Consider the following 13,257-nt stretch of genomic DNA (forward strand, 5'->3'; position numbering starts at 1 on the left):
TGTTCCCTTGGTGAGGGATTACATTTCAAGCATTACTGTCAGTCATTTTTCAGTGATGTTCCTTTTTGCAAAACAAATTGTGAACAAGGAGAACAACTGCTTCCTTCCTCACTGCATGTTTACCTTCTGTTTGTACTGTCCTAACTAACCCTGACATAACTGTGAGCCTTCCTCTTGAGGCCAAGAAAAGATGCTGCCTTTCTACCCACTGGACTAGGGCATTAAACTAGATGGAGTGTTGACTTGTGTCAGTCTATAGGAGAAGATTGCAGTTTGGTTGGTGTGCTGATGATAAGAGTCCTTTCCTATTGGTCATTGTGGGAGAAATATATTAGTCCTATATGGCGAGGGGGAGAGAGTGAAGTTTGGAATCCCAGCCTGGTAAAAACACAGTGGGATCTGCATAACAGTGCTTTGTATTTTGGTATTTAAAATGACACCAACTGAATATGTCTTTCACATGAAGAATCACTAATAGATTTACAAGGTTGTTGGAGCAAATTCTCTTAAGTTCCTCTATCTTTAAATTTCCATCATCTCAAATATTACTTGTATGGTTCAGTTTTAAGGATGGCTTCAAAATGGCATAGGTGTTTCTTTGTTTAGTTTGTTTTTCCTGTCATTGCTAAGTTGTTGGGTTGTTGATAGTTTATTGATCATAACCTTTTCCTTTCTGGACTTTCTTCTCATAAAATCATACAGAAGCTACAGTACTAGATATTCCACCAATGTCTGCATTTATTCTGCCATATGGTTAGTTAATGTTCTTCACTTGTCTGAGCAGACTTTCAGTACAGCCACAACTGTCTTGCCTTTGGCTGAGTTTTTGTTCATTGCCTTCTTGGCTGGACAGTTTTTCAGTTTTGCTCTCTCCCAAGGATAATTTTCTGTAGAAAAATTTTCATGTGTGCTTCTGCAGTAGGGCAGCTTCCATTGAAGGCAGGACTCCTTTCCTAACAAAACCTAAGCTGAAGGGAAGTAACTAAGTGGCTGAAAATACATTAGCTCAATCTAAGCTATATTAGTTTTAACATTTCAGCAAAAATACAATCTTGGTAAAATAAATTCGTTTTTTGAGACTGATAGCAGTGAAGGAATTGCTGGATTAAAAGGAGTCGGAGTTGTGTATTGGTATTGCAAGAATTAACCTTTGAAGGTCTGGGTTGTGGAGTTCTGTTTGCTCTTGTTTTATGTGGTGTCTTCATTTTGGGTTGGTTTTGGTTTTTGAGGTTGGAAGTTGGATTGCCATAGAAGTAAAGTAAATGACCACTTGATGTGGTAAGGTAAAAGTCAGGGTCATGTGAAACAAGTGTATGGAGGAAAGACTGTTGCAGTTCCTTGCAGACCGGTATTATCTCCATATTTCAAAGCTTTTCACTGGTGCTTTCAGTGTGGAATGTTGTGCTGTTAGATAGGAGAAGACAACTCAGTATTTCAGCGCTAGGACTTCCGAGCTTTTTGAGAAGGAACTTTCCAAAATGGTGTACACTTTTAGCAGTAACAGATTTTCATTTTCTTGATGTGAAGGAATCTTATGTTGCCATTAAAATCTTTGGGAACTGTGGTATGTTTTATTTTGCAGTATGTAAGCAGTGCACTGAAGAAATTTCATGCTTTCAGTCCGTGTCAAGTTTTTATGGTACTCTCAGATGCTTTGGGAGTCTGTGTTATTGTTTTCTTTTCATTTTCCCCCAGATCTCGTTATGTTGTCTGCTTATAATCTTTTATTTGGCACATGGCTGTGTTGCAGAAGCATGTCAAAACTATTACCTCTACAGCCTCCCTTCTGGGAAACAAATATGTCCTTATTTACATACTAGGAAATCTTAGCTCTGCAGATGTCACAGGAAGAGCCATATTGAGAGCATGGTGCTGGTAACTCCAAGGTTGTGGGTTCAACCCCTGTGTGGGCCGTTCACTTCAGAGTTGGACTTGATGATCCTTGTGGGTCCCTTCCAACTCAGAACATTCTGTGATATTGTCCTTGATTGATATAGTCTAATAATGTAATCATAAGAAAATAATTTGAAGAACTTTAATGTATGTCCCCACATTAAAAGCAAAGAAAATAAAACAAGCAATCAACCCCAAAACACAAAAAATTTGCTCCCCCAGAAAGAACAGACCTAAAATTAAAAAAATAACCCAACATAACTGAGTTGTACATACATGTACACAGCTTTAAATGGACAAATGTTTAACTGCAATTACATTATGCATTTTGACTCTAAATCCTGTCTCCACTTGAGGAGAGCTTGTGCCACTAAAAATTTAGTAAAACCTGGAGACTACTTTACTGGAAGGGGTATGTGTGAGCATGGTGCTCCAGAAACTTGGCTTCTGGAATAGTCCAGAATGCTTCTACCAAAATTGCATCATGCAGGGGGTGTGCTTGTGAAATGACAGCATTTCTCAGGCATAGTGACAGTTTTACATGTCTACACTAATGTGAATTTAAGAAGTTGAGTAGGTTTGAGCACCATGTCCTGGGTAGTTTCAGAGGACTACAGTTGATGTTGTCAGCCCTGGTAAATGGTTTCTTCCTGTGCTTCTGTCCTTACCCAACACTGTGGGAAAATACTTGATGACTCTTACAATAGGGCTCAATTCAAATTGTTTTTTTTCTTTAGAGGTATAGGAAGAGTTTAATAGTTTTCCACTAGTCACTACTCAAATATTATTCCTAATGTGGGGTTAGTATTTTTAATATGCTGTAATATTGATAATTTTAACTTTCCTGTATTGTGAAAATAACCTTTTTTAGAAGGGGAGCCTATGTAGTGGCAACAGCATCAACCAACTGCACTGATGATGTCCTATTTCTTCATGTTCTCCATGTCCCCAGGAATAGTAAGAATTGACCATTTTACAATTGCTGAGATAAAATAAACCAACCTAAATTGGAGAGATAGATTATATTGACAACACCAGCCTCCAGAACATGTTTGATTGCAGTCCCCTGTGGCTACATCAGCTTATCGACCTGTAGGCTCTCTGTCCATTTTATGTCAGTCAGAAAGCAGGGCAGTTTATTGGAGACTGAGGTCCAAAGTTCAGACTCTTCTCTATCATTGTTAGATGGGATTATTATTTTAAGGGAAAAAATGGTTGAATTTTTACTGACTTATTTCTTGTAAAACTATCAGTTGGTCTGCATAAGTCACAGCCGGTCTGAGCTGTAAGGATTGTGCTTCTCTGCCATTCAAAGCATCATAGCTCCTCTTTAAATCCATCTAGGGGACCTCAGCCATGCAAATGTATATCTGAATAATGTTTTAATTGTTATATGTTCTTTCTGGTTTTTTGATTGGAAAATGAGAATATAAACCTATTCAACTCAGCTTCGGATTTTCAAAAATCATGTCCTGCCTTGGCCATGAGGAATAAATTTCCTGGTGTTTGCCAGCAAATAGCAAGCACAGCTTTTTGCTATCAAATGGTTTAGCAATTGTAGCTCAGGCCAATATGATGTTCTCTTGGAAACAAAATTCATGATAAGAGGCAGCTATTAATTTATAATAGGGTCCACTATTATGTTTTATGATTATAGATTAAATAAGTAAAGCACTTATTTTTCCTACAGTAGATAAGCTGGGTTGTCTGGCATGCAGTTTTCACAGTTTGTACTGTAGCTAAAGGGGGTAGTGTGTGTGTGTTTGTGTGTGTATTTACAGACTGCAGAAGGAACCCTTTTGGAATATAGGTGATATAATTTACATGCTGAACAGAATTTCTGAATGAAGTTTGTTTTTAAATTGCCTTTCTGTCACATAAACTACTAGGTATCAGAGAAGATAGGGTTGTGGACTTCTAAGACCTAGGCAACAAAGTCAAATATTACAGAAGTCTTTGGACACTAATAGTTTGAAGTACTTTTGCACCTTTTTCTACTAATCTGTAGTTCAAATGAATTCTACACCTTTTATTTAAAAAAACCCCAAAATCAGACACATTGATTTTCAAATATGTTCTCACCTCCTACTCTCTCTCTCCTCCTCTTCCCTCTCCCCCAACCTGCACGGCAGCAATTAGAACATTTTAGGTGACTTCTCAGAATTTAGAAGGTAAAGTCAACATGTCTTGGTTGGCATTATAACATATTTGAATGTCATTGGTACCAGTGTTGGACTTTTTCCTTGCACGCTATTGTGTGCTGCCTCGCATTGTTCCTGGTAATTGCTGCGATGCGTAGGAAAACGTGGAGGCATGCAGCTGTCTTTGTGCAGCTGACAAATAGCTTTGAAAAATATCATTGTTCTTACAGGTAAGTGAGAGAAAGACAATTCATTCAGTGTTAATGGAACTCTGGATATGTTTCAGGTAGGGAAGAAGTGAAATCCAGTGGGTGCTCTTTTCCACCCTGCTGACTAATGCCTGGTGCAGGACTATGCTGAGCTGGGATCTTCCTGGGAACAAAGGGGGAGTGAAGATTCTTAAAGGCAGTTTTGTGCTGCCTGCACAAAACGGTGAACAAAGGCTTGCTAAAGACAGTACCCTCTTATTGATGGTAGATTTCCCTGCTGGGTTACATTGCTTCTTGAATTATTTCTTAACTTTCTACTAAATAAAGATGGACAACTTTGTTTAAATGCAGAAAACTTCTATGTGTGAGATTAGTATGAGGATGCGGAACTAGTGCAGAGGGAAAACGCATTTTTTGAATGCTGCTATTTTATTTTTTTTTCTCAGATCAGAACTTGGAATCCCAGATGTGGGATACTTTTATAATGCTATATGAAAAAATTAAACAGATTTTATAAGTAAGCTTCTGTTAATATATATCCATGTAATATTTTATATACATTTGGAGGATGTGAATGTAATACATTATGACGAGAATTTACTATCAAGATGTTGCCATATTTTAGTGGCTGAAAAACTAAGAAACGTCATTATGACTTCCCTTATTTTTAAGAGGGTTTTCGCTGTATGACATTCTCATTTTCTCCTAGCCTTTTTCCTACTTATTTTAGAAGAATTCAAAGGGAAAAAAGAGTAAGAATCATATGACAAAGTTTATGAGGATAATGTTTTATTATTTTGTTGCAGAAGGACTCCATGAAAGATGACAGAAGAAGTTATTGTTATTGCAAAGTGGGATTACACTGCACAGCAGGACCAAGAACTTGACATCAAGAAAAATGAGCGTCTTTGGCTATTAGATGATTCTAAGACATGGTGGAGGGTAAGAAACGCGGCCAACAAAACGGGATATGTGCCATCAAATTATGTGGAGCGAAAAAACAGCTTGAAGAAAGGTTCTCTGGTTAAAAATCTAAAAGACACACTGGGTAAGTCCTTTTGTATTTTGGAATAAATTTAGTAGACTTGATGCATTTCAGGTTGGGAATGTAATGTGGTTATAAATATTTTTTAACATGTGTGTTTGGTCTTTATGCTTAGTTTGAGGTGACATGATGGGTAGATGATTGAGGGAGGGAGAGACAGAGAGAGTGGGTGTGGGTGGAGAATCACGTGTAAAAATCTGCAATATGTTTCCTTCCATCACATCCAGAAGAAAAAGATGTTACTTTTGCTCCAGTTTTCAAAGGTTCTGTGTTTTCAGTGGCTGAAGAACTGAGTTCCATAGACAAATCAACTGCTGAATCCTGTCCTTTCACGCTAACTCTTCTCACTTGAAAGATGAAGGATGTAAACTGGATTGTTCAGCATAGGTATCATAGCCAAAGCTAAATCACTCTATGAATGGCATTTTACAGCTTGGCTATATACAGTTAAGTTTCTGTGGTCTGAGATGTTCTGTCAACTTCCAAGTCCTTAAATATGTATTCTACTTTCAACTTGCACATCAAGTCTTCACAACAGTATCTCATACACATAAAACAATCTAGCTTTGAAAAATTTTGTGTGTATTTTAAAGAAATCTTTTTGAAAGTCAAGTTAAATGGTTTTTTTTCTCTTTGATTTTTAAAGACTGATTAAAAAGGGCTTTGCATAGAAAAGGTTAGAAAAGGTTATAAACACAGTGATAAGTTGTTGTTTTATGCCAGGAAGACCTACTAGTGGTATTTCAGGATGTTATGAATAAAACAGAAACAGGCACATTAAAAGTGTTTTGAGGCATTTTCTTTTACTTTTGTTTTGGTTTTTTGCCTGTGCTTTATGAAGTCTTATATAGAGAAAATTTATTCTGTTGCAGACTGCTGTACAAAATGACTCTTCAGTAGAAAAATTAGGATTCAGGGATTGGATTTTCTAGAAAGTTAAAAGATTCACTTAAAAATAACATGGCAATAGCTTATGCAGGATAATCCTGTGCCAATGTTGCTTCTAACAGGCTTTGTTTCTTAGTCACTCCTTCATTACCATGTCTTCCATTGCTGAGTTGCCATAAAGCACATGAAAATTGGGGACTAGAGGATGGGTGGCAGGCAAACAAGGTTATCATAAAATTTACCATGGTAATATTTAGGGACAGTCCTTTCTACAGATACTCTTGGAACATACTGATTATAGTGCCAGGAAATGTGATTATGACTTTTCAAAGATTTAAGTCCCAGTTGTGACATTAAGCTCTTTTTATATAGATTTATTTTGTTTAAAACATAAATATAATGTATATATTTTGTTTGAAAGGTACCTTAACAAAGGATTGCAGTCCTGTTGTTATAATATTTCAAGTGTTCATGTAAAATGTGGGCAATATTTGCTTGATACAAACACATTTTTATTTATGTCCAACAGAAATCTCTTTAAGTGAAGGAATAGAGGTGTGTCCTAGCCTATGTGTGTGTTTATTTTCAGTCTTAGCAAAACTGCATGGTGCAGGGTGCTTCCCCTCGCTCTAGAGGTGAGTGATGAAAAGGTGTGAGAAAAAAGCTTGGTGGTTTCATGGCTGAACCATCCCTAGGTGTCACATCTCCCAAGCCTCAGCCCTTTGTGCACACCTGCATGGGTTTTGAGTTCTGAAGCACTGTTATGACAAGTAACAGTGCCTCAGAACAGACAGACAACATTCCCTGTTCCCTTTCTAATGGTTTTCTCTGTGTGTTTGTTCAGCTGAGGCAGAAAGTGCCTTATGATGGGGTCTGGTTTTTGTGTGCTGTGACCACATTTACCTGGTGAGCATCCAGAGTGTGAAACACCTCTCATGCTCTTTTAAGCCCATATAAACAGTGACAGTGAGAAACTGTCTAAGGCATACCTAACTCACAAATGGATTCAGAATATTCTTAATATCCATCCAAAGGAGCTGGTGCTTAAGAGTACTCTTCTTTAAAAGTTTAGCTGCTGTGAACTCCTTACCATAATGAAACATGTATGTGCTGTGTACTGTGTATCTGTACAATGTTTTTTACCTTTCCTGAATCAGTGTCCTCAACTAAATTATAGTATTCAAGCCTTTCCTGTCTTGCTGTACAGTAATTTCCCATTCAGAACAAGCAGAGCATGTGTCCTTCCTTAGAGGATCCATTGTTTTGAGAGGCCATCAAAAATGCACTCCTTCTTTTTAAACAAATGCTTGCAAATTGCAAGACTGACACTTCATCTAGTGAAACAGCTTTTGAAAGTTTTGCTTCACCCAGTGAAGCAAGTTCTTATGTTCTCTTTATACAAATATGTCTAATGTATCATCACGCCTGCCTCTCCAAGGATCACAATAAAATTCTCATTTAAATATCTCCTAACCCACCTACCCAGCTGGGAATGGTGGTCGTGAGTATTAGTCCTTAAACCAAATCTGTTTCCAACTTTGATCTTGAAGCTACTGCCAAAAGATCAGGTACTGAACTTAAAAAAAAACCCAACAAAATGTCGCTTAATAGTCTGTCAATAATTAATCATGCATCTTGTGAAACCTCAGGAGAGAAACAGCAGACTCATAGCTGCTTCCTGTGACGTACCTACACCCCCCCCTTTTCATACTTGTGTCACTCAAGCAAATGGTTGTTCCCATGGAGATGCACTTTCCCCTGCCTCTTTCTTAATAGATTACATTTCCTTGTGTTAAAAAAGAATTCATCTGAAAGCATCGTTATCATGCAAATGATGTCATGTGTTGTGTATGTGATTACCTGTAGCTATCTGCCACTCTTGTGCTTATCCACTGTAATTACTGGTGCTTGAATTATATTTTTATATTCAATAAATATGAAAAGTGCCAGCCATAGCTCAAATTGTGGCAGACCCCGTAGGAGCTATAACTATTTAATTAATAGTTTCCCTCATTTGCTGTTGAAGATGCATCATCTGAATAGTTGTTCATCTTTGGCAGTCTGTTTTCTAATGAAACTTTATGCCACCAGTTATGTTTCAAAAAAAACTTTCAAAAGCTGTTTCACTAGATGTACACAAAAACTTATAATCTCATCAGAGAATTAAGTCATGCCTATTTGATGCTAAAAACTAATTTTCCCTGAACTGTTGACTGTCATTAATTATATCTCAACCCTTGAATATTTTATTAATAGAGTCCTATCAGCTTTACAGTTTTTTGGCTCAGGATTGGTCGAAGGTTGATGGATAGAATAGGCAGCTTGATGTTTTAAAATATCAGCCAATTTTTAGCAATGTCTTCAGGCTTTCTTGAACTTCCATTTTATTTTGGCATTTTTTGAAAAAAAAATTAATTAAAATGTGTTCAGAGACGGCTCTCCTAAATGTGTTGGGTTTTTATTAAAACACTAATTAATGCTTGTTTAGCGTATGTTCTTTAAATCAGTTCCTCGTGGACTGAAAAACAGCTCACCCAAAATCTCAAATGACCCCCAGTACTTTCTGAAGAGATACTTTAGAATCATCCTATGCCTTTTCACAAAACAATAGTCTTTCCTACACCATTCACTTTGTCTTTGCCTTTCTAAGGGCTTGCTCTGTTCTGTTGTATCTTCTTTTAGTCCTGACATCAGGCAATTTTCCATAACTTTTAACTTTTCTTAAATTACTTGGAGAAACTTTGAGTCTTGTAATTTTTTGATTGATGGATGTCTGGTTTTGTCATTTTTCTGTTTGATATATACTACTTGTGTCTTCTTAAATCTCTTTCTTGAGTGAGGTCTAATGAATACTCAGCTATAATGGCCTAGTTTTAATTATGGAAATACAGTGTATAGGCCACCTATTGAGTATTTTTAATGATTCATCTTCTTGTTCCCTTTTTTGTCTTAACTGAGTGATACTGCAAGTAAAACGTTAATGGTAATTTGGCGATTTCAAATTGCTGTCTTCTGTTTGCTCATATTGAATGAAATCTGGTAATTATAACTATTCTTAAGGCAATAGCCAGCTTCTATGCCTGTGATTAAAATTTCATCTTCATTCATTATAATGAAGCTTAAAATAGTTTCCTTTTACAGTATTTCTTTTGCAGGGAGGGTATTTTCTATACATTTTGAATAAGTCTTACTAAGCAAGAGACCTCCAGCATGCATCTTTTAAACTGTGATTTTCTGTAATATAATTCTTCCCATGTGCTGGGGGGTGGAAAGGAATTCCCACATCCATTTGGTTGGAGTGGGTGCTTGCCAGCACCACCCCCAGAGCTGCCTCTGAGTGCAACTCCATGGGTTTCCCCGTCTGCAGCAAAGATGATCTATGCCTGCTGGCTCATCTCTGTCATGCCAAACAGAAACCTTATCTGAAGGAAGCCAAAATAATTGAGAAGTCAGTTGTTTGTGTACTCAAAATAAAACTTCTACATTTTTTCCATCCCTTTGCAAGTCATTTTCCTGGCAGCAGCACAACTCCCCAGGCAGCAGCATGCCATTAGTGACTGAAGTGTGTGATCCAACAGCAGGGTGCCATTTTCATGGGAATCCATGATTTTCTGAATGTTTTTGCTGGTTTTGCTGCTTTTGCTTCACAACCAGCACTGCATATAGGCTTTTCTTGCAGGTTTCTGGTCTTGTTCCCTTTAGTGAGCAACTGCATAAGAAACCTTGAGGACACTTCTGCTCTGCTCTTGGTGTGGGTTTTTGAATAGAGGCCCTGCAAAAGAAAAAGATTTAATAAAATGTGTATTGAAAAGGAGATTGGACTCCAAGAATACAGGAGAGGTATTTGCAAATCTGTAGGAACAATAGAAACACATGAGTTTTGGTGGTGATGGCAAGTGACAGTAACCTTGATAACATTTCACAGATATGTTTGAGTTGCATGAGAGACTTCTTAAATGGCTCCTTTATTGGGCTTCTGGAAGTCTGCAAAACTTTTCACTCAGTATACCAGATTTGGAAAGGAAGAATTGCCAAGTGAGACATAATGTAGAGAAGCCAGTTCTTGCTTGCATCAGTGTTCCTAGCAGGATATTTCACAAGTGTTATGAGCATCCAGAAGTATTTCCTGTGTTTGTCAATCCCTGTGGTGTGTGTCTACCTGGGTCAGTCCGTACATCTGCAGGAGTCCCTGAATGCCATATATACTGGTGCTTCCAGGGATCAACAGTTTTAGATCTCTCTCCTCTCCCCAGTTATTGTTATGAAAATGCTAGGGTTTTTTCAAACTTATAACTTCATATTTTCTCATTTGAGGGCTACTTAGTACTACTTTCTCAGTGCTTATTTGGAAATTGATAGGGAAGTTAGCCCTTTTTGGTTTGCAGAGTCACTGCCTAGTAAGAAGCAGAAATGAGGAATTGCTCATTCTTTAATGCAATGGAAAACTGTTCCTCATTAATGTTGGTTAAGAGGCTTGGTGTACTTCCGCTTTACATATAAATATTTTAACTCAGATTTAAACAATTACCATCATAGTTCTGTATAACATGGTTATGAAATCTCATTCTCCATTAAGTTATCAACCTTTAAGTTCTGTTGTGTGTGTGTGTGTGTGTTATTGGCCTTTATTTTTTTTTCCCTTTTTTGGTTTGATTTTGAGGACTTTTAAAAAATATCTTAGTGATCCAATTTTGGGAACTCTGATATGATATGTGTGGCAGATTTAACTGTATAAGGTGGTGTTTTGACATTCATCAGATAGCTTCTAAATCTTGTTTTAAGTATTGAAATTTGATTACTAAAGTCTTTCATTGGTGAAAGTTACTTATGACTCTAACGTTGCAGGTTTTAGTTGAATATTTTCCAGTTTTTCCACACTAATTTTTAGAAGTGTGTAATCATAAGAAGTATGCACAGTATTTTTGGCACAGTCAGAGCACTAAGTTGAGTCTTCAGTACTGTTTGCTTGATGAATTTGTTTATTTATCAGTGACCTGTCTGAGCCTCATCTGCAAGATTACAGAAAACACATTAAATTTGTAATAGACCCAAGTACCAGTTTGAAAATATTTCTATTAATTCTTAATTAGTTATTTCCAATTATAGTCTTCTCTGGACACTCGAAGGGCATAAAATTTGCTACAGAATGAAAGAATGGTGGAAATAAAAAGAAATATGGTATCACTGTATAATAAGTGTATTGTTGTATAGCACAGCCTCTTAAGTCTTATACAACTCATGTTAATAAAAACAGGCCAACCTTACAAGACAAACAGTTATTTTAATCTCTCTAGAACTCCAAGCTTCCAATGTTTTTGGCCTTCCTTGTCACAGACCTGTAAGAAATGCTAGTCTTTCCATTCACAAACCATTAATAAAGTTGATTTAAAAAAATAAGTAACTTCTTGAAGTATATAGCTACTTGTCAAATTATTTATCACATATAAAAATTCCTAAGAAAGAATTGTATGAAGTTTTTGTTTAGCCCAACATCTCTAGCTGAAATTGGTGATAAAATCAATCCCCTTGTAAGAATTCAGTAAAAAGAAAAGTATTTTTTCTGTGTCACTTATTGTTGTTGGAAGCTTTCTAGCTTGTGGGCATGACAGTAGTGTCATGTCTCCTGTGCTTCTTGGAGGATTGGATGAGAGTAAGTCATCTCTATTTGCACTTTAAAGGGGTTGGCACACAGGACTTTTAAGTTCAAATTCAGGGAGAGGAAGTAGTGGAAGTGTTTATATACAGCACAAATTCTTGCTCAGTTTCCTAGAATCCTAGAATAGCTCATTTCATGGTTGATTTTGTTTAACAGAAGCACTTTCTCTGCTGTGCTTCATCCTGCTTTGTAGTTGTGTTGCTCAGAGTAAGCATGTTTGTTTTTGAGACAGTGTGGCAACGGTGGTGACTCTTCACCAGTGATGAAATGGAGGAGAACATGATTTTGTGGTAGTGAGAGGAGTGATGGGAACTCCTTTTAGGTGTGGTATCTTTAGTTTCGGGGGAAAAATAAGCTGGAACAATTGCATTTCTTCCATGTTCACAGTAATAATAGATGATTGTGGTTACATAGATTGCTGTGAAAGGAGGATTGGGAGATGTTCACAATGATTTCAGACACAGGGAAGAGATTTCTTCTAGATTCCCATCTAGAGCATGTGGAGTTAGGTGCTGGCAGCGCTGATGCCACTGGAGTGGTAGCAGATGATTTGTATAATATGTAATTGAAATACTTTGCTGTTTCTGGAAATATATCTGCCTCACAATCATCGTTAAAACCTAGACCTGATTAAAGTAGTCGTTTTCACTTCATTGATGATCTTTGAAGGTATGGAGACGTACCCAATAGCAATAGTTTTGCATATGGAAAATGACATACACTGATGACAGGGTAGGGTCTGCCTTCTGACTATCAATTAGATACATAATTGCAAAAAATGCATTAATTTTGAATTCGTGTTACTATAAAATGTTTAAATATTTATTTAGAATGCAAAACAAACTCATGAATTTATGGTTTTGGACCTGTTGTTCACCCACAAATATTTAATTAATTTTGATATGCATATCATCTGTGTCCACTGAAAGTAACATTAAAAGAATCCAAGTCTCTGCCTGGTGGAACTGAAATCAGACTTTCTAAAAGATACTGTGGTGTAATTTCTAAAGAAACATCTGCTTGAGAAGGAAAAAATCTGAAGTTGCAAAGCAGACTAATGCAAAACAAACAAACAAACAAAACCACAATAAAAATCCCCAATGAAAATTGAACACAAACTTCATGCCTTTTAAAGAGCTGAAAGCAAAGCATTTTGGTGAATATTCTGGAGAACTTGTGGTACAGAATAATGCTTCTTTTATTGCTTGATAAGAGTTTCTCTGCTGGCTGTATGCACCAGGCCCTTTATTTGCTCCAAAGCGAAAAGCCAAATGCAGCAGTGAATGCAGAACCTGAAGCTTGTTGCAGTGCTAGATTGTAATGATTCAGAAGTTTGCTTTTCTCAGTTTACAATTGTATATATTGTATTCTGCTGAAGTTTTAGCTTCATTGGGGTAGGTCATTTAAAGGATGTGCCACTTCAAA

The 13,257-nt window shown here is 36.9% G+C and overlaps 1 protein-coding gene across 2 annotated transcripts in view; it reads left to right on the forward strand.

Annotated features, from left to right (window-relative positions):
• The window catches only part of NCK2 (NCK adaptor protein 2), an 84,540-nt gene that overhangs the window by 48,042 nt on the left and 23,241 nt on the right, over positions 1–13,257 (forward strand). The window contains exon 3 of one of the 2 annotated variants that reach the window (XM_066545260.1): positions 5,050–5,291. In XM_066545260.1, coding sequence (XP_066401357.1) covers positions 5,066–5,291 — 226 coding nt within the window. In that variant the 5' untranslated portion in view covers positions 5,050–5,065. The remainder of the gene's footprint in view (positions 1–5,049; positions 5,292–13,257) is intronic. The other variant, XM_066545261.1, reaches the window with a different exon arrangement.

Source organism: Molothrus aeneus, chromosome 2 (assembly GCF_037042795.1).
Source record: "Molothrus aeneus isolate 106 chromosome 2, BPBGC_Maene_1.0, whole genome shotgun sequence".
NCBI classification, from domain to species: domain Eukaryota; kingdom Metazoa; phylum Chordata; class Aves; order Passeriformes; family Icteridae; genus Molothrus; species Molothrus aeneus.